The 19,698-nt window shown below is 61.8% G+C and overlaps 2 protein-coding genes across 3 annotated transcripts; one reads left to right on the top strand and one right to left on the bottom strand.

Annotated features, from left to right (window-relative positions):
• Nucleotides 1-15,131: 15,131 nt before the first annotated feature.
• On the bottom strand, nucleotides 15,132-17,086 carry C1H11orf68 (chromosome 1 C11orf68 homolog). 2 transcript variants are annotated; one of them, XM_017346849.4, is made up of 2 exons: nucleotides 16,952-17,086; nucleotides 15,132-16,511 (listed from the first exon to the last, which is right to left on the bottom strand). In XM_017346849.4, exon 2 carries the CDS (start codon nucleotides 16,416-16,418, stop codon nucleotides 15,663-15,665), a length of 756 nt encoding a protein of 251 aa, XP_017202338.2. In that variant the 5' UTR covers nucleotides 16,419-16,511; nucleotides 16,952-17,086; the 3' UTR covers nucleotides 15,132-15,662. The 2 variants fall into 2 exon arrangements, with proteins under 2 accessions (XP_017202338.2, XP_002709286.2); XM_002709240.6 differs by having other exon boundaries at nucleotides 15,132-16,419; nucleotides 16,952-17,084.
• Nucleotides 17,087-17,203: 117 nt separating this feature from the next.
• DRAP1 (DR1 associated protein 1) lies at nucleotides 17,204-19,131 on the top strand. Its single transcript, XM_051854862.3, has 7 exons — nucleotides 17,204-17,501; nucleotides 17,687-17,759; nucleotides 17,843-17,936; nucleotides 18,027-18,146; nucleotides 18,228-18,321; nucleotides 18,580-18,668; nucleotides 18,911-19,131. Exons 1-7 carry the CDS (start codon nucleotides 17,460-17,462, stop codon nucleotides 19,023-19,025), a joined length of 627 nt encoding a protein of 208 aa, XP_051710822.1. The 5' UTR covers nucleotides 17,204-17,459; the 3' UTR covers nucleotides 19,026-19,131.
• The last annotated feature ends 567 nt before the right edge of the window (nucleotides 19,132-19,698 follow it).

Genomic DNA, 19,698 nt, shown 5'->3' with positions numbered 1-19,698 from the left:
ATGTATTATTTGGGGCGACCGCAGGAGCGACCACAAGTGTGGATCCAGAGCCCCCGCAGGCAGTGGGCGTCTCTCGCGGGACGCAGGTGTCTTGCGGGCAGCACCCGCTGCGGGCTGGGCGGGGGAGCCAGCCTTGCGTGGAGCGCTATGCAAGATCTGCCATGCTAGCGTAGGGCGTGCTTGGAAGAGAGGGTCAGCCATCACGCCCGGTGTTCCGAGGGGGAAGCCGGGACCGAGAACCGCCCACGGAGGTCACTGGCCATCGCCGTTAGCCCAGCTCGGCCAGGATTTTCCAAGGCTTCGCAGAGGCAGAATGCCAGGAGGAGCATCCCGACACACATTCCTGGCGTGCTCCCATTGTAGAGATGGGAAGACTGAGGCCGAGAGAGAGAGAGAGAGAGAGAGAGCGAGCGAGCGAGCGCTCGGGGCTGTCAGTGCCACGGAACTGGAGCCGGAGGACTGGGCTCTCCGGCTGTGCCCCCCGCTCATCAGCGGGCAGCTCTGCTTCTGTTCCCAGGCCTGCCTTGGGAACAGCGGTCGGGGGTCTACCGGGGCTCTCAAGGGCTCAGAACCAGGAGACCACCCTGGCCCGAGCGACCATTTTCTGTCTGGGATCCAGGAGCTGGCTCCACCGCCCCTCCCTCGCCCTGGTGCTACTCAACTCCTGGCTGCCCCTAAAAAGAAAAAGAAGCTACAGCCCCTTCCCAGAATGAGAAGTGCAGGTGTGTGTGTAGGGGGGGCGGGGCGCAGGGTCTCACGGGGTCCCTGGGTTCTCCCCCTGGGTCACTCACAGGGAAACGGCGTGACTGCGTCTCAGGGCTGTTGGAGGTACAGGCTTAGCACCGCGCAGGGCGGGCGTTTGACAAACAGCAACAATGAAACGCGCGCGCCGCAGGTGACTGAAAAGCCCCAGGGCTGGGAGCCTTGGCACTCTGGTCACACACACACATACACACACACACGTGCGCCTGCACACACACACCGAGTGTGGACGGGTCAGGGGTGACAGCTGGCCGAGCAGGGGCTCAGGTCTCCGTGTGTGTGTGAGTGTGTGTACGTGACAAGTCTGGAAGTCCCTTCCTGCTCCAACGGTCGGTGGAGCCACAGGAGGGCCTGTGCGAGGAGGCGGCACATTCCAGGCCCCTCAGTCACCCCGCCCCGCTCTGGCCACAGAGACGTGCCCGTGCCCTGAGCTCACCAGCTCCTGCCCAGGGGAGCCAGGAGAGGGGGTGGGGGCACTGGGAGGCTGGGAGGAGGGGTGCACGGGGAGGCCCGAGAGGCCCCGCCGCTGTCTCTGGGCTGCCCTGCGGGCCTGGCTCCGTCCCTCTCTCTGTGGGAGCCCCGAGAATCCCCACCTCTTGGGGCTGCAGCGAGGTGAGGGGAGGCGACAGGGCGGGCGAGGCTGGGGCAGCCAGCAGGATCCGTGCCGCGGGGGGCGTGGCAGGCGATGTTTATGTTTTCCAATTCCCGTTCTCTTTTTAAATTGAAGTTTACTTTCTTAATGGAGGTCAAGTTCACATAACATACAATTAACCGCACTGCAGCGGCCATCAGGTTGTGCAACCACCACCTCTCTCTTGTTTCAAAACTTTATCGCTGCAGAAAAACACCCCGTACCTATTAAGTAATCGCTCCAATTTTCCCCGGCTCCCGTTCCCGGAGAACCGGGAACCTGGATCTGACGAGCCTGAGCAGCTCCTGTCAACAGAGCTGCACTCGGCGACATTTGGGGTCCAGCTCCTTCCAGCTAGCGAGCTGTCCTCAAGGCTCGCAAGTTGCCGCGTGGGGTCAGTGCTCGGCCCCCCGATGGCTGAGGGATGCTCCCCGCCACGTCCGTCACCCGGTTCACTTACGCGTTCGTCAGCGGCTGGACCTTGCGTCTCCTTGTGGGTGGTGGTGACCGTTGGTACTGCATGGCCCCAGAGGCAAGCTGTCTGTGGCTCTGTGTTCAATTCTCTTGGGTGTGAACTTGCCGGCTCACATGGGGACCTTCGGCCAGGCTGTTGGAGAAAGCTCCGCACCGATGTACGTTTCCACCAGCAGCGGGTGAAGGTGTGAATTTGCCCAAACCTTTGCTCACCCTTATTATTTATTTCCCACGTGCTTCTTGGTCTCAAAGGATACAGTGTCTGTTTTGGACGGAGGTGTTCTCACGTCCTTTCCCATTTGTGATTGGATTTGTGTGTGTGTGTGTGTTGAGGTTGTATCAGCTGTTTATGTATTCTGGATAATAAAGCCTTAACAGGTATCTGAGTGGCAAATGTCCCCCCCCGCTCCCCCCCCACCGTCAGTAGGCAGTCTTCACATTTGTGACAATGGCCTTCAGGGCAGGAAAGCTGAATGTTGGGGCTGGTGTGCAGTTCCGTGGGCTACACCTCCACTCGAGACACCAGATCTCATATCAGAGCACCGGTTCGGGTCCCGGCTGCTCCACTTCTGGTCCAGCTCCCTGCGAAAGCGCCCAGGAGGGCAGCAGAAGACGGCTCGAGTACTTGGGCCCTGCACCCACGTGGGAGACCCAGACGGAGTTCTAGCTTCTGGCTTTGCCTGGCCCAGAACTGGCTGCTGTGACCATCTGGGGAGAGAACCAGTGGATGAAAGATCTCTCTCTCTCTCTCTGTTTCTTTTTCTCTCTTTGTCACTCTGCCTTTCAAATAAATAAATAAATATTTTCACAAAAGAAAGTGCAAAGCTTAATTTTTATGAGCACATTATGTGTTTTTCTTATTATGTGACATTCTTATTTCTTTGAACTAATACATAACTGTACATGTCTGTGGGGTACAATGTGGTATTTCAGTACCCACACATGGCGTGTACTGACCAAATCAGGAATCAGCATTTTCCTCTCCACATCATTTCTTTCTAAAAAGATTTTATTTATTTATTTATTTGAGAGGCAGAGTTACAGAGAGAGAGAGAGAGGGAGAGAGAGAGAGGTTGTCCATCTGCTGGTTCACTCCCCAGTTGGCCACAACTGCCAGAGTTGTGCCAATCCGGAGCCAGGGGCTTCTTCCAGGTCTCCCACGGGTGCAGGGCCCAAGGACTTGGGCCATCGTCTACTGCTTTCCCAGGCCACAGCAGAGAGCTGGATTGGAAGAGGAGCAGCGGGGACTGGAACCGCACACGCAGACGGAGGTTTAACCTTGTGCGCCGCAGAGCCGGGCCCAGATCATGAAGGCGGACCCTGTGCTTTCCTGTTTCCGGTGTCAGCTCCTAAGCTTCGGTCGCGGATGAACCGGGAGTGTGACATACGGTGACGCGCACCCAGCCACATGCTCAGCTCAGCGGCCTTTTCGGTACCTGTCAACTCACCCAGCCCCCACCACTGGCACCAAGACAGGGGGCTCCCGGGGCCTCGAGGGCTCCTTGTGCCACCCCCGCTGTCTCCCCCACCCACAGCTCACCGCTAGCATCACAGCTTAGTCTTGCCTCTTCAATTTCATATAAATGGAACCTTCTGATTTAGTACTCTTTGGGGTCTGGCTTCTTCTTTTTAATGAATTGATTCATTTGAAAAAGGAGAGAGAGAGGGAGAGAGAGAGAGAGGGAGAGAGAGAGAGGATCTTTCATCTGCTGATTCTGTCCCCAACAGTTGTAGTGCAAGCCGAGTCTCTCATCTGGGTGACAGAGACCCAGGAACTTGGACCTGCTGCCTCCCTGGGGTCACAGCAGTAGGAAGCTGGAATCGGAGCAGAGCCGAGACCCAGCCCCAGGCGCTCCAGCGTGGGATGCGGACGTCTCGAGTGGTGTTTCAGCCGCTACCCCAGAGCCATTTACTTACCCCAGCAACACCCCTGTGAGATAGATATTATAATATTGTGCCCATTTTCAGGACTGGCACGTGGCGTAGTGGGTAAAGCCACAGCTTGCAGTGGCGGCATCCCGTATGGGTGCCAGTTCAAATCCTGGCTGCTCCACTTCTGATCCAGCTCTCTGGTACGGCCTGGGGAAGCAGTAGAAGATGGCCCAAGTCTTTGGGCCCCTGCGCTAGTGTGGGAGACACAGAGGAAGCTCCAGAATCCTGGCTTCGGATTGGCACAGCTCCAGCTGTTGCGGCCATTTGGGGAGTAAACCAGCGGATGGAAGACCTGTCTCTCTCTCTCTCTCTGCCTCTCCTCTCTCTCTGTAACTCTGATTTTCAAATAAATGAATAAATTCTTTAAAAAATATTGTACCCATTTTATAGACGAGTAGCTGCATGCACGGGGGAATCAAGCCACCTCTCAAAGCCCCACAGCTGAGGAACAGAGCGCCCCGAATCCTTCACGTAGTCGTCCAGGTCTTCCCAAACCCGGTGGACCTTGGGTGGCCCTCCAGCCGCACCCTCGCTCTCTCTGCCCCAGCCTGGCTGTTGCAGGCAGTGCTCCTGCCCAGGCGTGCCCCCCTCCCCGCAAGCCCCCAGTGACCACAGCCAGGTAATCCCTCGTGCGGGAAATCTGGCCGGGTAATCCCTGGGGCTATGCAGGAGACTACCTCTTCTCCCTGCTCAGAAAAATTGTTAAAGATTGTACATTTTGGAGATAGAAAAGGAGTCTTTCAAAAAAAAAAAAAAAAAAAAGTCATGAGAGATTGACCAAAAAGGTAAATTTACCTTTGGTGCAAAACAAATGTTGAGGGGCCGGCGCCGTGGCTCACTCGGTTAATCCTCTGCTTGTGGCGCCAGCATCCCATATGGGCGCCAGGTTCTAGTCCCGGTTGCTCCTCTTCCAGTCCAGCTCTCTGCTGTGGCCCGGGAGTGCAGTGGAGGATGGCCCAAGTGCTTGGGCCCTGCACCCGCATGGGAGACCAGAAGGAAGCACCTGCTCCTGGTTTCAGATCAGCGCAGTGTGCCGGCCATAGCGGCCATTTGGGGAGTGAACCAATGGAAGGAAGACCTTTCTCTCTCTTTCTCTCTCTCTCTCTGTCTGTCTATAACTCTACTTGTCAAATTAAAAAAAAAATTCTGAAATCCATGCCTGGGGCCAGCACTGTGGTGTAGCAGGTAAAGCCGCTGCCTGCAGTAACTGCATCTCATATGGGCGCTGGTTCGAGTCCCGGCTGCTCCACTTCCAATCCTGCTCTCTGCTATGGCCTGGGAAAGCAGTGGAAGATGGCCCAAGTGCTTGGGCCCCTGCAGCCACATGGGAGACCCAGAAGAAGCGCCTGGCTCCTGGCTTTGGATTGGTGCAGCTCCAGCCGTTGTGGCCAATTGGAGAGTGAACCAGCAGATGGAAACCCCACCACCACCACCCTGTAACTCTGAGGGTCTTCAAAAATTCATAAAAAACTATGCATGGATGTCAAATATTTCTTTGCCAAAATAACCTTTTTAATGTCATTTTCCATGAACTTTTTGGCTTTTTGAGGTATCCTCATGTCTGTGTGCGTTTGTCCCTACACCAGTATCTGTGTCTGTGTTTCTCAGCTTGGCAGCCATAAAAGGAAGTCAGGAGAAGAAATTCCTTTAGACACCAGCACTGTGGCACAGCCGGTAAAGCCACCTTCGATGCCTGCATCCCATACGGTTGCCGGTCTGAGTCCCGGCTGCTCCACTTCCAATCCAGCTCCCGGCTAATGCTCCTGGGAAAGCAGTGGAGGATGGCTCAAGTGCCTGGGCCCCTGCACCCACGTGGGAGACCTGGATGAAGCTCCTGGCTCCTGGCTTCAACCTGGCCCAGTCCCAGCTGTTACAGCCGTTTAGAGAGTGAGTGAGCCAACGGATGGAAGATCCGTCCCTCTACCTCTCTCTGTAGCTTTGCCTTTCAAATAAATAAATTATTTTAAAAATCAATTCTTTTATATTTAAATTTTTTCCTTTAGAATATTACCTTTTAATTATATCTTTTCAGAATTAATTAATAATTTTACTTGAAAAGCAGAGAGAGAAAGAGATATTTCTCATCCGCTTGTTCTCTCCCCAAATGCCCCCAACAGCTAGGGCCTAGAACTCTGTCCAGGTCTGCCCACGGGGGACAGAGACGCACTCGAGTCTTCGTCTGCTGCCCCCGGGTGCCCACTAGCAGGAAGCCGGGACGGAGAACAGAGCTGGGACTGGAACCCAGGTCCTCCAGTACAGATGCGGGCACCCGAGGGGCATCTATCCATGGTTCTAAACACCCACTCAAGCTTATTTTTAAAGGCTTAGTATTGATCTGAAAGATGGAGCGAGAGAGAGAGAGTGAGCGAGCGAGCGAGAGGGGAGTGGGGGGGGGGAGAGGGGAGAAAGATTTCTCTAAGCTGTTTCACTCCTGGGAAGTGAAGCCAGGAACTCCACCCCTGGCTTTTTTTTTTTTTAATTGGGTAAAAGGTAACATAAAATGCACCTGAGCCATTTTTATTAACATGTAATATTTATACACTTCCATGGAGACAGTGTAGCCTTTCACAAAGCCACCGAGCTGTGCCGGCGCCGCGGCTCACTAGGCTAATCCTCCGCCTGCGGTGCCGGCACCCCGGGTTCTAGTCCCGGTCAGGGCGCCGGATTCTGTCCCGGTTGCCCCTCTTCCAGGCCAGCTCTCTGCTGTGGCCCGGGAGTGCAGTGGAGGATGGCCCACGTGCTTGGGCCCTGCACCCCATGGGAGACCAGGAAAAGCTCCTGGCTCCTGCCATCGGATCAGCGCGGTGCGCCGGCCGTGGCGGCCATTGGAGGGTGAACCAACGGCAAAGGAAGACCTTTCTCTCTCTCTCTCTCTCTCTCTCACTGTCCACTCTGCCTGTCAAAAAAATAAAAATAAATAAATAAAATTAAAAAAATAAAAAAATACAAAGGCACCGAGCTGTACTGTGCAAATCAAGTCATTAGCATTTTCATTTCCTTATTATTTTCTTAATATTTCAAGTTCCTCCCTGTATTTGAAATCTTTAATTGCATTTCTTATATATTTTAAGGTTTATTTATTTGAAAGGCAGAGTTACAGAGAGAGAGAGATCGAGAGAGAGAGAGAGAGAGATCGAGAGAGAGAGATCGAGAGAGAGAGAGATCTTCCATCTACTGGTTCACCCCCCCCAAGTGGCCACAAAAGCCGGAGTTGAGCCAGTCTGAAGCCAGGAGCCAGGAGCTTCTTCCGGGTCTCCCACATGGGTGCAGGGGCCCAAGCATATGGGCCTTCTTCTACCGCTTTCCCATGCCATAGCAGAGAGCTGGATCGGAAGTGGGGCAGCCGGCACTCGAACCCGCGTCCATATGGGATGCCGGCACTGCAGGCGAAGGCTTAGCCCACTGCACCACAGCCGGCCCCATTCTGCTGCTGATGCCGCAGCCTGCTTGCAGACCTTGGGAGGCAGCCGTGGTGGCGCAGGGACCCGGGTTTCTGCGCACAGTGGAAGAACCATACTGAGTTCCCCCTCTCAGCCTCTGCCTGGCCCAGCTCAGGCTGTTACGGGCACTGGGAAGTGAACCTGCAGATGGGAACCTCCTCTTTGCCTTTCAGATTAAGAAAAAATAAATGTGTGGGGCCAGCATTGTGGCAAGTGGGTTAAGCCGCTGCCTGCAGCACCAGCACCTCACACGGGCGCTGGTTGAAGTCCCGGCTGCTGCACTTCTGGGTTCAGCTCCCTGCTAATGGGCCTGGGGAACAGGAGCAGATGGCCGAAGTGCCTGGGCCCCTGCGCCCACATGGGGCACCCGGAAGAAGCTCCTGGCTCCTGGCTTTGGCCTGGCCCAGCCCTGGTCATTGTGGCCATTTGGGGAATGAACCAGTGGATAGAAGATCTCTCTGTAACTCTGCCATTCAAATAGATAAAATAAATCTTAAAAAAAAAACAAAACACATTTTAAATGGAAACTGAGAATAGTGTATAACAGAACTCTCTGTCCTGTCTTTAAAAAAAAAAAAACAAACCCAGAATTCACACGTGGTGAATGTTCTGGCCATATGTCTTCACTGATCTGGTGTTTAGCCCAGCAGAACTATTCCAATTAAGAGACAGAACGTTTTATCCCTCCCCCGCCAACTTCTCTCCTGCTCCTCTGCCGTCATCCCCCGTCCCCACTGGGAAATCGGTTAACAACGTCTGTTACCATAGTTTTTTTGTTGTTGTTGTTGTTTTTTTTTTAAATCAAGATTGATTTGGAAGTCAGAATCACAGAGAGAAAGAGGGAGAAACAGAGACAGAAATCTCCCATCCGCTGGTTTACTCCCCAAATGGTTGTAACAGCCAGAGCTGAGCCAGGTGGAAGCCAGGTGGAAGCCAGGATCCAGGAGCTTCTTCCGGGTCTCCCACATGGGTGCAGGGGCCCAAGCACTTGGGCCATCTTTGGTTGCCTTCCTGGGCCATCAACAGGGAGCTGGATCAGAAGTGGAGCAGCCGAGCCGGCGCTGCAGCTCACTAGGCTAATCCTCCTCCTTGAGGCACCGGCACACCGGGTTCTAGTCCCGGTCGGGGCGCCGGATTCTGTCCCGGTTACCCCTCTTCCAGGCCAGCTCTCTGCTGTGGCCAGGGAGTGCAGTGGAGGATGGCCCAAGTACTTGGGCCCTGCACCCCATGGGAGACCAGGAGAAGCACCTGGCTCCTGCCTTTGGATCAGCGCGGTGCGCCGGCCGTGGCGGCCATTGGAGGGTGAACCAACAGCAAAGGAAGACCTTTCTCTCTGTCTCTCTCTCTCTCACTGTCCACTCTGCCTGTCAAAAAAATAAATAAATAAATAAAAGAAGTGGAGCAGCCGGGACACAGACCAGAGCCCATGTGGGACGCCAGTGCTGCGAGCAGAGGTCTTACCCGCTACGGCGCAGCGCGGCCCCCTGGGTTTGTTTTGTCTTCTTTAGAACCTCCCAGTGGTGGAGTCACACAGCCTGTGTGTTTGTGGCTTGTGCATGTGAGCTTCCCCCTGGTGGCTGTGTGGTGGGCGCCACTTCCTGGTCACGGCTGGGCAGTGCCTCTTGTGTGGTGCAGCTCCGTGTCCACCGCGCGTCTGAATCAACTCAATCCAGAGGGGAACGGCAGGTGAAGATGCCTGTACCCCGTGTTGGCGTGCTGGTTCGGGTCCCGGCTGCTCTGCTTCCAGTGCAGCTTCCTGCTAATGCTCCTGGGAAAGCAGCGGACGGTGACCCAGTACTTGGGTCCCTGCCGCCGTGTGGGCGCTCCTGGACCAGCTGTTGTGGCCATGGAGGAGGGGATTCCTCCCAACTCGAGCGGGGTGAGTTGGGGAGGCTTCCTGGCAGAGGAGGACTTGAGGTTGGGAGACACGAGGGGCTGCGGACAGCGGACACAGATCCTCGGCCTGGGGCACACGGTGGGGGTGTGCAGGGGCGGGGAGCTGGACGGGTGCGCTAGGAGCTCGCTGTGGGCGGGGGGGTGAGCGGTGGTGAACGGGGCAGGGGCTGGAGTCTGGGGAGCAGGGGCGGGCCCCCTGCTGGACGTGGAAGGACTTCCTGGCCTGGCCATCCAGGGCTCTGCAGGGCAGGTGGAGGATCTGTTTGGTGGATCCTGGGCTGACCAAGGACCAGGGGCCACGTTCAGGCTAGTGATGCTGCCGGACCCGGCTGTCACCAGGAGCCCATGGCTGCGCTGCTTCTGATCCCCACGTGTGCCTATGCCTCAAGCCACTACTGACCCCACAGGGCCGAGGAGGACCCTGAGTCCAGACAGGGAAGGGGGGCTCCCCACTGCTCGTCTGGGGCACCCTGCCCTGTGCCAGCCACCTCTCCCACCCGAGGTGGTGGGGCCAGCATCACGGTCACGGCCAGGACTTCTGTTCTGCTATGTGAGTTTTGGGCAGTCCCTCTCACTGGGCACGGGGAGGCTCAGATTCTCCGTGTTGGTCAGTGGTTCCTAACAGCACAGGCTTCCGGGCCGGTGATGTGGCAAAGTGGGTAAAGTTGCTGCCTGCAGTGCTGGCATCCTGTATGGATGCCAGTTTGAGTCCCAGCTGTTCCACTTCCGATCTGGCTCTCTGCTATGGCCTGGGAAAGCAGTAGAAGATGGCCCAAGTGCTTGGGCCCCTGCACCCACATGGGAGACGTGGAAGAAGCTCCTGGCTCCTGGCTTTGGATCAGCTCAGCTCCAGCCAATGCAGCCATCTGGGGAGTGAACCAGCAGATGGAAGACCTCTCTCTCTCTCTCTCTCTGCCTCTGCCTCTCTGTAACTCTGCCTTTCAAATAAATAAATGAATCTTAAAAACAAACAAACAGAGGTTTCCAGGGAGACCCATGAGATGTGGGGGAGACCTGTATCTGCCGCAGTCAGCACTCAGGGGGTAGGGTAGGTCTCCAGTGTGAGTTCTGCTGTCAGCTGGCCTGGGTTTGTTTTAAGGATCTATGTGTTTATTTATGTGACAGAGTGGCAGAGAGGGAGGGAGACGAGAGACAGAGAGAGAGAGAGAGGTCTTCTATTGCTGGTTTACTCTCCAATGGCCCCAGCAGCTGAGGCTGATCCGGGCTGAAGCCAGAAGGCTGGAACCCCATCTAGGCCTCCCGCACGGCTGGCCGGGGCCCAAGCCCTCGGCCCATCACCGCCCGCCTCTCAGGCGCATTAGCAGGGAGCTGGATGGGAAATGGAGCAGCCGGGCGGTCTGATAGCGGATGCCAGTGTGGGCGCAGAGGCTTAACCGGCCGCTCACACGCCAGGCCCTGTTTGCCTGGGCTTGGTGACTTGGTAACCTGGGCGATGCCCCGAGCTTCATGACTTGGCTTTGGCGTTTGAGAAAAGGATGTGCCTGCTGGGGGGGGGGGGGTTGTTGGGGGAGCAAACGAGGTAAGACATGCAGAGCACTTAGCACGGGACGGGTGCAGCTGGGGAGCAGGAAGCGGTGGGTCGTCCCAGGGGCTTCAGGAACCGGCTCTGTTCCGACTGCAGCTCCTCGGCCCTTGTGTGGCAGCAGTGGACAGCCGGGGTCCTCGGGTCCCCGCCGCCCACGTGGGAGACCAGATTGAATTCTCAGCCTGGCCCAGCACTAACCCTGGCCATCCCAGGGTAGTCGCAGCCTGTCGGCCAGTTCTCGGACGCCAATTGGCCCCTGACTGCGACTCCCCACCCTTCCTGTCCCCCAGGCTCCTGGCAGCCCAGCCAGCTGCCCTCATGGGTGCCAGCTGCTGCCCTGGGCCAGGAGTGGGATGAAACGCTCATCCGGGGATGAAAGGCAGGCGGGCCTGGACTGCGCCAATAAACCGCCCCACCCGTGTTGGGAGGACCTCCAGGCCGCGGTGTAAACTGAGTCATGGGGGGCCAGGGTGAGTCACGCAGCCTGGGAGCGGGAGCCAACTGGGGCAGAGCTCGCCTGCGTGGGGCCCTGGTCACACCCCAGGGCGCCACCGAGCTCGGCTTCCGGCACCCAGCAGGCCCCTGGCTCAGGGCCCACGGTAGCAGGGCTTCCCCGGGCTCCCTGGGGGACAGGAGCCTAGCGGTGGCCCCCCAGTGCCCGCGTGCATGCTTATCTGTATACACACACACACACACACACACACACGTACATGCACATGGGCGTGAGGTTGTGTGTTGAGGCCGGAGGAGGGGGGCAGACAGGAAAAGGAGGCTGGAGGGGGAGGAGGGAAGGATTGGGGTTTGGAGGGTGCTCCGCTGCCCCCTCCTGGCCTCCGCGGGTGTGGCGGGCTTCCCGCGGGCACCAGCCTCTCTGCCAAGCTCAGCAGAGGCCGGCCTGTTCCCTCTTCTAGGGTCCCCCCAGGAGCAGGGTTGGCACCCGAAGTTGGGGAACTTGTCCCAGGGAGGCCTGTGCCCTCTGTTTTGTCTAAACCCACTGCACGCAGTGCTGGTCCTTGATTAACTACTTTTTAAAAATATTTTCTGGAGCCAGCACTGTGGCTTAGTGGGTAAGGCCGCCACCTGCAGTGCCGGCATCCCATACGGGCACCAGTTCCAGTCCCGGCTGCTCCACTTTCCGTCCAGCTCTCTGCTGTGGCCTGGGAGAGCAGTAGAAGATGGTCCAAGTCCTTGGGCCCCTGCACCCACGTGGGAGACCTGGAGGAAGCTCCTGGCTCCTGGCTTCGGATTGGCTCAGCTCTGGCCATTGTGGCCAACTGGGGAGTGAACCCGCGGATGAAAAACCTCTCTCTGCCTCTGCCTCTCTGAAACTATTTCAAATAAATAATTAAAAAACAAAAACAAAACAAAACACTGTTTTCTGCCAACACCAAAGCGTGACAGGGCGGCCATCACTCTGCCGTCTTTCCCCGGGCAGCTGTCCCCGCCCTCTGCCAGCCTTCGTCCTGCGTCTCTCGGTCCAGTTTCACTTTACTCCACCCAGAGCCAGAACCCAAACCAGATGGGCTTGGTGGGTTTCTCATCTGGGTGCCCTCGAGTTTACCCCTCGGCACCGGGGGACGCGCGTCAGAGGACGGGGAGTTTCCCTCCGGGGCTGAATCAGCTGTGTGACCCAATCCTGGTCCCTGCCAGGGCCCCTCCCAGCCGGCGGGAGTGGGGAGCAGCTGCCCCGCGGGGAAAATCCCCCGAGCCCAGCCAGAGCTCCAGCCGCAGGCTTCTCCCACTCCGCTGTTTCCTGCCCCCCCCGGGGGGCTGGGGGTCCCATCCGGAGCTTGGGGTGTCAGGCAGAGATCCTCCCAGTCTCTGACAACCCCTCTGGGGGCCTCGGCCCTGGGGTGGGGGGTTCACAGTGTGTGACTGGCGGGGGGGTCCGTTGTCTTTTCTTGGTTCTACACCCTGGGGCCAGGCGGGAAGGGGCTGGCCCAACAGAGCAGAAGCCCCTGCCAGCCTGGGGTGGGGGGGCTGAGGGGTCCCTGCTGTAGACGCGGGAGAACACGGTTGCCCGGGCTGGCTTCGTTCTCTGCAGGGACAAAGGGGAGTGTCAGTGTCGGCACAGCCTCTCCCCGGGGTCCCGAGGACCTGGCCTGCCTGCTTTACAAGGCCGGCATTCGAGTCCCGGCTGCTCCGCTTCCAACCCAGCTCCCGCCTAATGCGCTGGGAAAGCAGCGGATGCTGAGCCCCTGCACCCACGTGGGAGAGCCAGACGGAGCTCCCGGCGCTGGCTTCTGCCTGGACCAGATGTTACAACCATTTGGGAGTGAACCAGCAGACGGAAGAGCGCTCTCTGCCTCATTCTGCTTTTCAAAGAAATACATAAAAAAAAAAAAAAAAAAAAAAAAAAAAAGGACCTAAGCCATTGCTGCACCCATTTATCTCTGCAGCCGCTGAGCCGGGAGCCCCCGATGCTTCACGTGGATGGGGAGCGGGTGGGTGGCGCATCCGAATGGCCGCGTGCACATGTGGGCTCTGCCACTCCAGCTCTGTGACCTCCAGCCAACGCGGAGCGTCTCTGGGCCTGTTTCCTCTTCTGCAGACGGCAATCACAACAGGGCCAGGGGAGCACAGCCGAGCCGGTGACGGAGCACAGCACAGCGCCCCCTCCTGGTTACGCACCAGAGGCGGACACCGGGCTTGCAGGCGGACAGCGACTCGCCCGCTCACTCATCTACCCAAGACTGTTTAGGCGGCACCTGCACTAGGCTGGGCCCTACACCGGGTGAGGAGGAAGCCCTGGAAGACGGAGCTCAGCCACACTCAAGGGCCCCTCCATACAGAGACGAGAGCCATGGTGGCCAGCAGGTATTGTGGGAGCCCGGGGGTGTGCCAGCCACCGTAGGGATGAAGACACCAAGCCAGTGGCTCTGAGGCATGGACTCAGCCAGCCAGAGTCGGGCGTGCCAAGTCGGGGCTACAGCAAGAGCCAAGGCACAGTGACAAAGTGACAAAGACCAGGATGCGCAGGAAAACCACAGGCAGCTTGTGATTCGGGAACAAGGGTGAGCGGCCAGCGGGCAGCGAGGCAGGCGGGGCAGGCGGGGGCCGGGCCCGAGCTGTCAGTAGTTCCATCCGTTCTCTGGACAGGTTTTGGAGAGGCTGCGCTGGCCCCGCACTCCACTAGGCTCTGGGGATGGGGCTGAGGCTGACACACAGCCCCTGGCCATGTGGCTTCGGGGCCAGCAGGGACTGGCCCTCACTCGAGCGGTTCCGAGGAGCCCAGTCCTGAGTGGCACTGCCTGGCAGGTGTCCAAGCACAAGGCGCAGGGCAGCATGCCCGGGGCTGTGCCGAGTGCCAGCTGGCTTCAGTGCAGTGGGCGCAGGCACAAACGGGCGCCCAAGGGAGACTGGGGGCCTGCCACGGAGGGCCCAGGAGAGTGGGCTTTGTCCTGCAGGCTGCAGGGAGCCGTGGGGGCCGGTGGGAGACTGTTGTGGGGGTCTGGAGATGCAGAGGCGTGGGCTCAGGCAGGGGACAGCGTGTGACCGGCTCATCATGGAAGCAGTGCTTTGTGGGCTGGGATCGCAGTCCGGTCAAGTGCAAGGCCCCCACGGCCCGAGGGAGGCAGGACGTCAAGCTGCTCTAGGGACTTCCCAAGACCGGGTTGAGGGGGACTTGGCCTGGGGACAGAGTGGGTAGGAAGCTGGGGAGGGGGCTGAGCCAGGATTGCATGACTCAGCCACTTCCACCCAGTCAGCCCAGTGGCATCTCCGCGCCTCTGCTCCAAATTCCAGCTTGCTGAGGCGGCGGGAGGCTGAGTCAGCTCTGGCACAGTGTCCCAAGGGGCTCCTGGCCCCCGCCGAGGCGGGGCTGCAGCGTGGAGCGTGCTCCCAGCTCGTCGCAGCTCAGCAGGCAGGGCTAGGCGGGCCACGGGAGCGGATGCACGGTGGCTGAGGGGCTCACCTCGTGGGGGCACTCAGCGGGGTCAGGGCCTCGCTCTCGCTCTGCCGGACACAAGTCCCAGCTCTGAAGAGGCGTTTCCCTCTTGGCTCAGCTCCCCTGACCGCAAAAGAGTCCACATCTCCCCACGAGGGGTCGGAATCGCTCTGCGGCGGCCCGGGCTCCCACATCGCTGGCTGCCCAGGTGCCCAGTGTAGGCGCTGGAACCCAGCCCACGCCCTGCTCCGGCCAGGACTGCCACCACCAGGTGCCACACACAACAGCAGCTGGGGCTGGGCGAGGCTGCTCAGACCTGCCGGAAGCACGGCGCGCTGGCTTACTGGAAGCCACTGAGGGACTGGTTCTGTGGTTCTGCTCCGCTGAGGCTCCCGGGGGAGCCAGGGCCCGGCACCAAGGCCTACCGCGTCAACGGGGTGCAGGAGGGGGCGGCGGGGAGGCGGCCAGCTGGGTGTGTGCAGGTGGGGGGTGTGTGTGTCCTGGCCCCGCCGCTCCCAGCAACCACAGCAGGTAACCACCCAGGTTTTGGAAAAACACTCAGGACACAGACCCAGGCTGGGTTTTATTGAGATGCCAGGAGCAGGCACGTGTCTGGTAGCTGGGAAGAGAGGGAGGTGGCAGAGGGGGCGGGCCGTGTCCGTGGTGCACATCCCCTCTCTGCCCGGGGCTGAGTGGGCGCAAGGACCCTCCTGGCTAAATGGCACGCTCAGGCCTGCGGGCTCTGGCCCCCGCACTAGAGGCTCCACGGGGAGGGACTGGAAGCACTGTGTTCCCCGTGAGAGGGGGGAAGGAGACGGGCGAGTGCAGGCGGAGGGGAGGTGCGGCGGGGCTCTCTTCTTGGGTGTCTGCACCCACCCCGTGGCCCTGGGCTGCAAGGCGGAGCTGCGAGGAAGAGGGAGGCCCAGGCCCGCCCCCTGGGGGCCGGCGGCAGCCAGGGCACAAGTCCAAGGGGATCTGAGATGCAGGCGGTTGTTGGGCGACCTTGTCCTCAGAGCTGGGGGCGTGGCTTTCTTGGGACAAGGAGGACGAGGCCGCGCAGGCCCCGGCGGGGGAGGCCAGGGCGTGGTCACCCCGCTAGGTCAGCTCCACGTTGTTGGCGCGGTCCAGCACGCGGGAGCCGCGGGCCCCGCCCCCGAGCTGGAAGCGGCTCTCGTAGAGCGTGGGGCACAGGTGCCAGCGGTTGGCGCGGTAGATGCCCAGGTAGGTGTACACATCGGGCTTGTAGGTGAGCAGGCACTTGATGCCCGCCGCGCGGATGGCCGAATCCGCCTCCAGGACGCCCAAGCGGTCCGTGAAGTCGTCCGTGTAGACGCAGATCACCTGGCGCCCCCCCTCCTTGGCGCGAGGGCTCACCTTTGCCACCTGCAGCCGGCCCTCCACGACGGCCCGGGCGACGCCGGCCCAGGCGTGGTCCAGCTTGAAGCCAGGGCTCAGGTGCATCAGCCACTTCCCCGAGAGCACGCGGTGGGCGATGGCGAGCTGGCGCAGGGTGCCCGGCGTGACAGGCCGGCCGCTGCTCTGCAGAGCCTCCCAGGCCGCCTGCAGCCCCTGCACGTCGCCGGAGTTGGGGGTGTAGCCCTGCCCATACACGGCGATCCAGCCCACGGGCTCGGCGTTGGGCGACCCGGGGTCCCCGTAGCGGGTGACTTGCGACGGCGGGTACTTGGCCAGCCAGGCATCCAGCCCGGCCGCAGGCGCGGTGCGGGCATCGAACACCAGCCAGGGGTCCATGTCGGCGGCCATGGCCTCAGCAGCCAGGTGCTCCGCGGTGAAGCCGTCCTCCCGGCCGCCGGGAGAGTCCTCCTCCTCCAGCTCCTCACCTGGCTCCATCCTGCCGGGAGGGAACCCCGTCAGAGCAGCGCCGCGCTAAACCGTGTGGCCGGCCTCGGTTGCCTCGTCTCTACAATGGGACAGCTGCTGGCTCTGCTGGGACAATCAGATGCCCCAGGTGGAGAACGCCTGCCTGAGCCTCGGTGCCGGGGGCGCTACTACTCCCCTTGGCGCTCCCGCAGCACACCGGTTGCAGGGCAAGGGGCAGGGCCCACGCAGGAACGCAGGTGCGGGAGCTCCGGCCTCAGCTACCCCGGGCCAGCGGGGCCGGGCGTGGAGGGAGAGGCAGGGAAGAGGAGGTTCACGCAGCCCCCGCGGCGGGCCCTGGAAGGCCGGGCCTCCCTGGGGGCGTTACCGGGCCCACTTCGAGGCGAGGACCTCGAGGCCCCCAGACGGCAGTGACCGGTCGGAGACGAACGGGGCAGTGCTAGGACTCGAACCCGGGCCTGTCGGCCAGCCGAAGGGGCCGACGCGCCCACCGCCCGAGTCGGGCCTCTGCCCCGGGCCCGCCCCGCTCGCCGCCCCGCAGTCACCTCCGGCCTTCGCTGCGTTCCGCGCCGGCCCAGCTCCGGGTCCGGTTCCGCTCCTGCCGGGGCTCCGCGCCGCCGCCGCGCCCCGCCCCCGCCACGGCCGCCGCCGCCGCCATCTTAGCGCCCCGCCGTCTCAACAACAACTTTATAGACAAGCGCGGCCACAGGGGCGGGGCCGCCGCGCCGCATCCGCCGCGCTGCGGGGCGGGGCCGGCGCTGCGGGGGCGGGGCCGACCCCGGGGCGGGGCGGGCCTGCGGGGGCGGGGCTAACGTTCGCAGCTGGGGCCTTGGGGCGGGCGGGAGCGGCGGAGACGGGAGACGCCTGGGAGACGCCAGGGGGGCGGGCGCTAGGGCGCAGCGAGCGGCGTCGAGCGGGCGGCGCTAGGACCCCGCCGGGGAGCGGCGGCGCCAGGACCCGGGGGAACCGCGGCGGGCCGGCGGCGAGCAGGCCCGGGCGCCCGGAGGCTGCGGGCGGCGGCGCGGGGCCCGGCGCGGCGAGAGAGGCCCGGAGATGCCGAGCAAGAAGAAGAAGTACAACGCGCGGTTCCCGCCGGTGAGCACGTGGCGGGGCCCGGCGCGGCGGAGGCTCAGGGTCCGGGCCCCGCCGCGGGGGTGTGGGGGGCGGGCGCATCGCGGTGCTCGTGGTGGTGGTGGGGGCTTGGCGCCCCGCCCCCTTTCTCCCGGGACCCCCGCCCGCCGCAGCGGGCGGCGGGGGTCCGAGCGCTGTCCGCCCCGCAGGCGCGCATCAAGAAGATCATGCAGACGGACGAGGAGATCGGGAAGGTGGCGGCGGCCGTGCCGGTCATCATCTGTATCCTTGGGGGCGCCGGGCGGGGGGCGTGTGCGGGCGGGGGGCGGCCGCCCGGCGCCCGCGTGCTCCTTGACGCCCCCCAGCCCGGGCGCTCGAGCTGTTCCTCGAGTCGCTGTTGAAGAAAGCGTGCCAGGTGACCCAGTCCCGCAACGCCAAGACCATGACCACGTCGCACCTGTGCGTGGCCCCGGCGCCGGGGGAGGGCGGCGGGCGGCTGCGGGGGGCGGCCCGGCCGCGGCGTCACCCCCGGTCCGCCGCCTCCCGCAGGAAGCAGTGCATCGAGCAGGAGCAACAGTTTGACTTCCTCAAGGACCTGGTGGCGTCGGTCCCCGACATGCAGGGCGACGGGGACGACAACCACATGGATGCGGACAAGGCGCCTCGCAGGTGCGGGCCGGGGCCGCGGGGGCGGGCGGCGGCGGGCGGCGGCGGGGGACCTCTGGGCACACGGACCGTGCCTCCCCCAAGGGGCCGGAAGCCGGGCAGCGGCGGCCGCAAGAACGGAGGCGTGGGGAGCAAAGGCAAAGACAAGAAGCTGTCGGGCACAGACTCGGAGCAGGAGGTGAGCGCGGGCCCCGGCCTCTGCCCTGCCCTGCCCTGGTCCCGTCCTTCCCCGCGGCCACTCCCGGGCCTCAGCTCCCCAGTGACTGCGGCCACTCCCGGGTCTCAGCTCCCCAGTGACCCGGGTCTCAGCTCCCCAGTGACCACGGCCATTCCCGGGTCTCAGCTCCCCAGTGACCGCGGCCACTCCCGGGGTCACAGCTCCCCAGTGACCCATGGCCCGTCCATGCCTTTGCTGGTCACCCCCTAACCCCCGCAGGATGAATCTGAGGACACAGATACTGACGGGGAAGAGGAGACCCCGCTGCCCCCTCCCCAGGCCAGCCACCCCCCTGCCCACTTCCAGAGGTAAGCAGCCCGGGGCACCGGAGGAGGCGCGCGGGTCCCCTGGGCTGGCTGTGGCGAATGTGGGGGGTGGGAGCACAGTGACCGTGGGCTTCAAGGCCAGGGACCCCAAGCTGACCAGGGGTGGTGGGCGGAGCCTGGGCAGCTCTGGGCCCGCCCCTTTCCCTGGGGCTTGGCCGCCATTGGTGCAGGGGGTGGTGGGCAGGGGCCTGAGCCGGGCTTGTCTACCCCGCTTCCTCCCGCAGCCCCCCAGCTCCCTTCACGCCCTTCGCCTCGGCTCTGCGCTTGCCGGCTGTGCCCGCAGTGCCCCCTGGCCCCTCGGCGCCTGGCGCGGAAGATGAAGAGGACTACGACTCCTAGCGCCCTCTGCCCCAGGCCGGCCTCCCTTTTACTTGGTTTTAGTTGCTTTGGGGGGAGGGACAAGGTGGAGCTGTTCTTAAATTTATTAAAAAAAAAAATAACAAAAGGACTGTCTGTGTCGGTGGCAGCCTCTGTCTGGGGCTCGTGGCTGTCTGCCCGCCCGCCCCCACCTCTCTTCCCCTGGGCTGTGGCGGGGGCAGCAGCGGGCCAGGCAGTGAGTGGCAGAGGTCCAGTCTGGGGAGCTGGAGGGAGGCCGCCCGGCGAGGTCTGGGGCCTCTCGTGCTGTGTGGCCCTGGGCGTGCTTCTGCCCTCTCTGGGCTGCCGTGTAGGACCCAGCACAAGGGAGGGGAGGTGTGCGAGGCGGTGGAGGGCCTGGAAGGCAGCTCCTGGGTGGGACGGTGACGTCCTCTGTCCGTCCACGGGTATGTCTGAGCAGGCAGGGAGCTGTGGTGCCCACAGGGCCGGCGTGGAGGCTGTGGGGAGTGGCAGGTAGGAGTGGCTCGCCCAGGCCTCCTGGAGCATTTTTGTCCTAAAAGGCTGGAGCCGCCAGGCTGTGGGTCCGTCTGGTCTGGACAGGATCACCGCCTTCCAGGGAGGCGTTTGGAGCCTGGGGAGAACGATGGCGGCTTGACCGCGGGAGGGGCTGTGTTCAGGACACCCCCCGTCCCTTCGC

This window comes from Oryctolagus cuniculus, chromosome 1 (genome assembly GCF_051225735.1).
Source record: "Oryctolagus cuniculus isolate XC-2025 breed Fujian yellow rabbit chromosome 1, ASM5122573v1, whole genome shotgun sequence".
In the NCBI taxonomy this organism is placed as follows: domain Eukaryota; kingdom Metazoa; phylum Chordata; class Mammalia; order Lagomorpha; family Leporidae; genus Oryctolagus; species Oryctolagus cuniculus.
This window is presented reverse-complemented; position numbering and strand designations above follow the sequence as displayed.

Coding starts and splice junctions, on each gene's coding strand:
- C1H11orf68 (XM_002709240.6), bottom strand. CDS start 17,064: ATGGCGGCGGCGGCGGCCGTGGCGGGGGCGGGGCGCGGCGGCGGCGCG. Junction 16,420..16,951: donor GAACGCAGCGAAGGCCGGAG/GTGACTGCGGGG, acceptor CCCTCCCGGCAG/GATGGAGCCAGGTGAGGAGC.
- DRAP1 (XM_051854862.3), top strand. CDS start 17,460: ATGCCGAGCAAGAAGAAGAAGTACAACGCGCGGTTCCCGCCG. Junction 17,937..18,026: donor ACCATGACCACGTCGCACCT/GTGCGTGGCCCC, acceptor CGCCTCCCGCAG/GAAGCAGTGCATCGAGCAGG. Junction 18,669..18,910: donor CCCCCTGCCCACTTCCAGAG/GTAAGCAGCCCG, acceptor TTCCTCCCGCAG/CCCCCCAGCTCCCTTCACGC.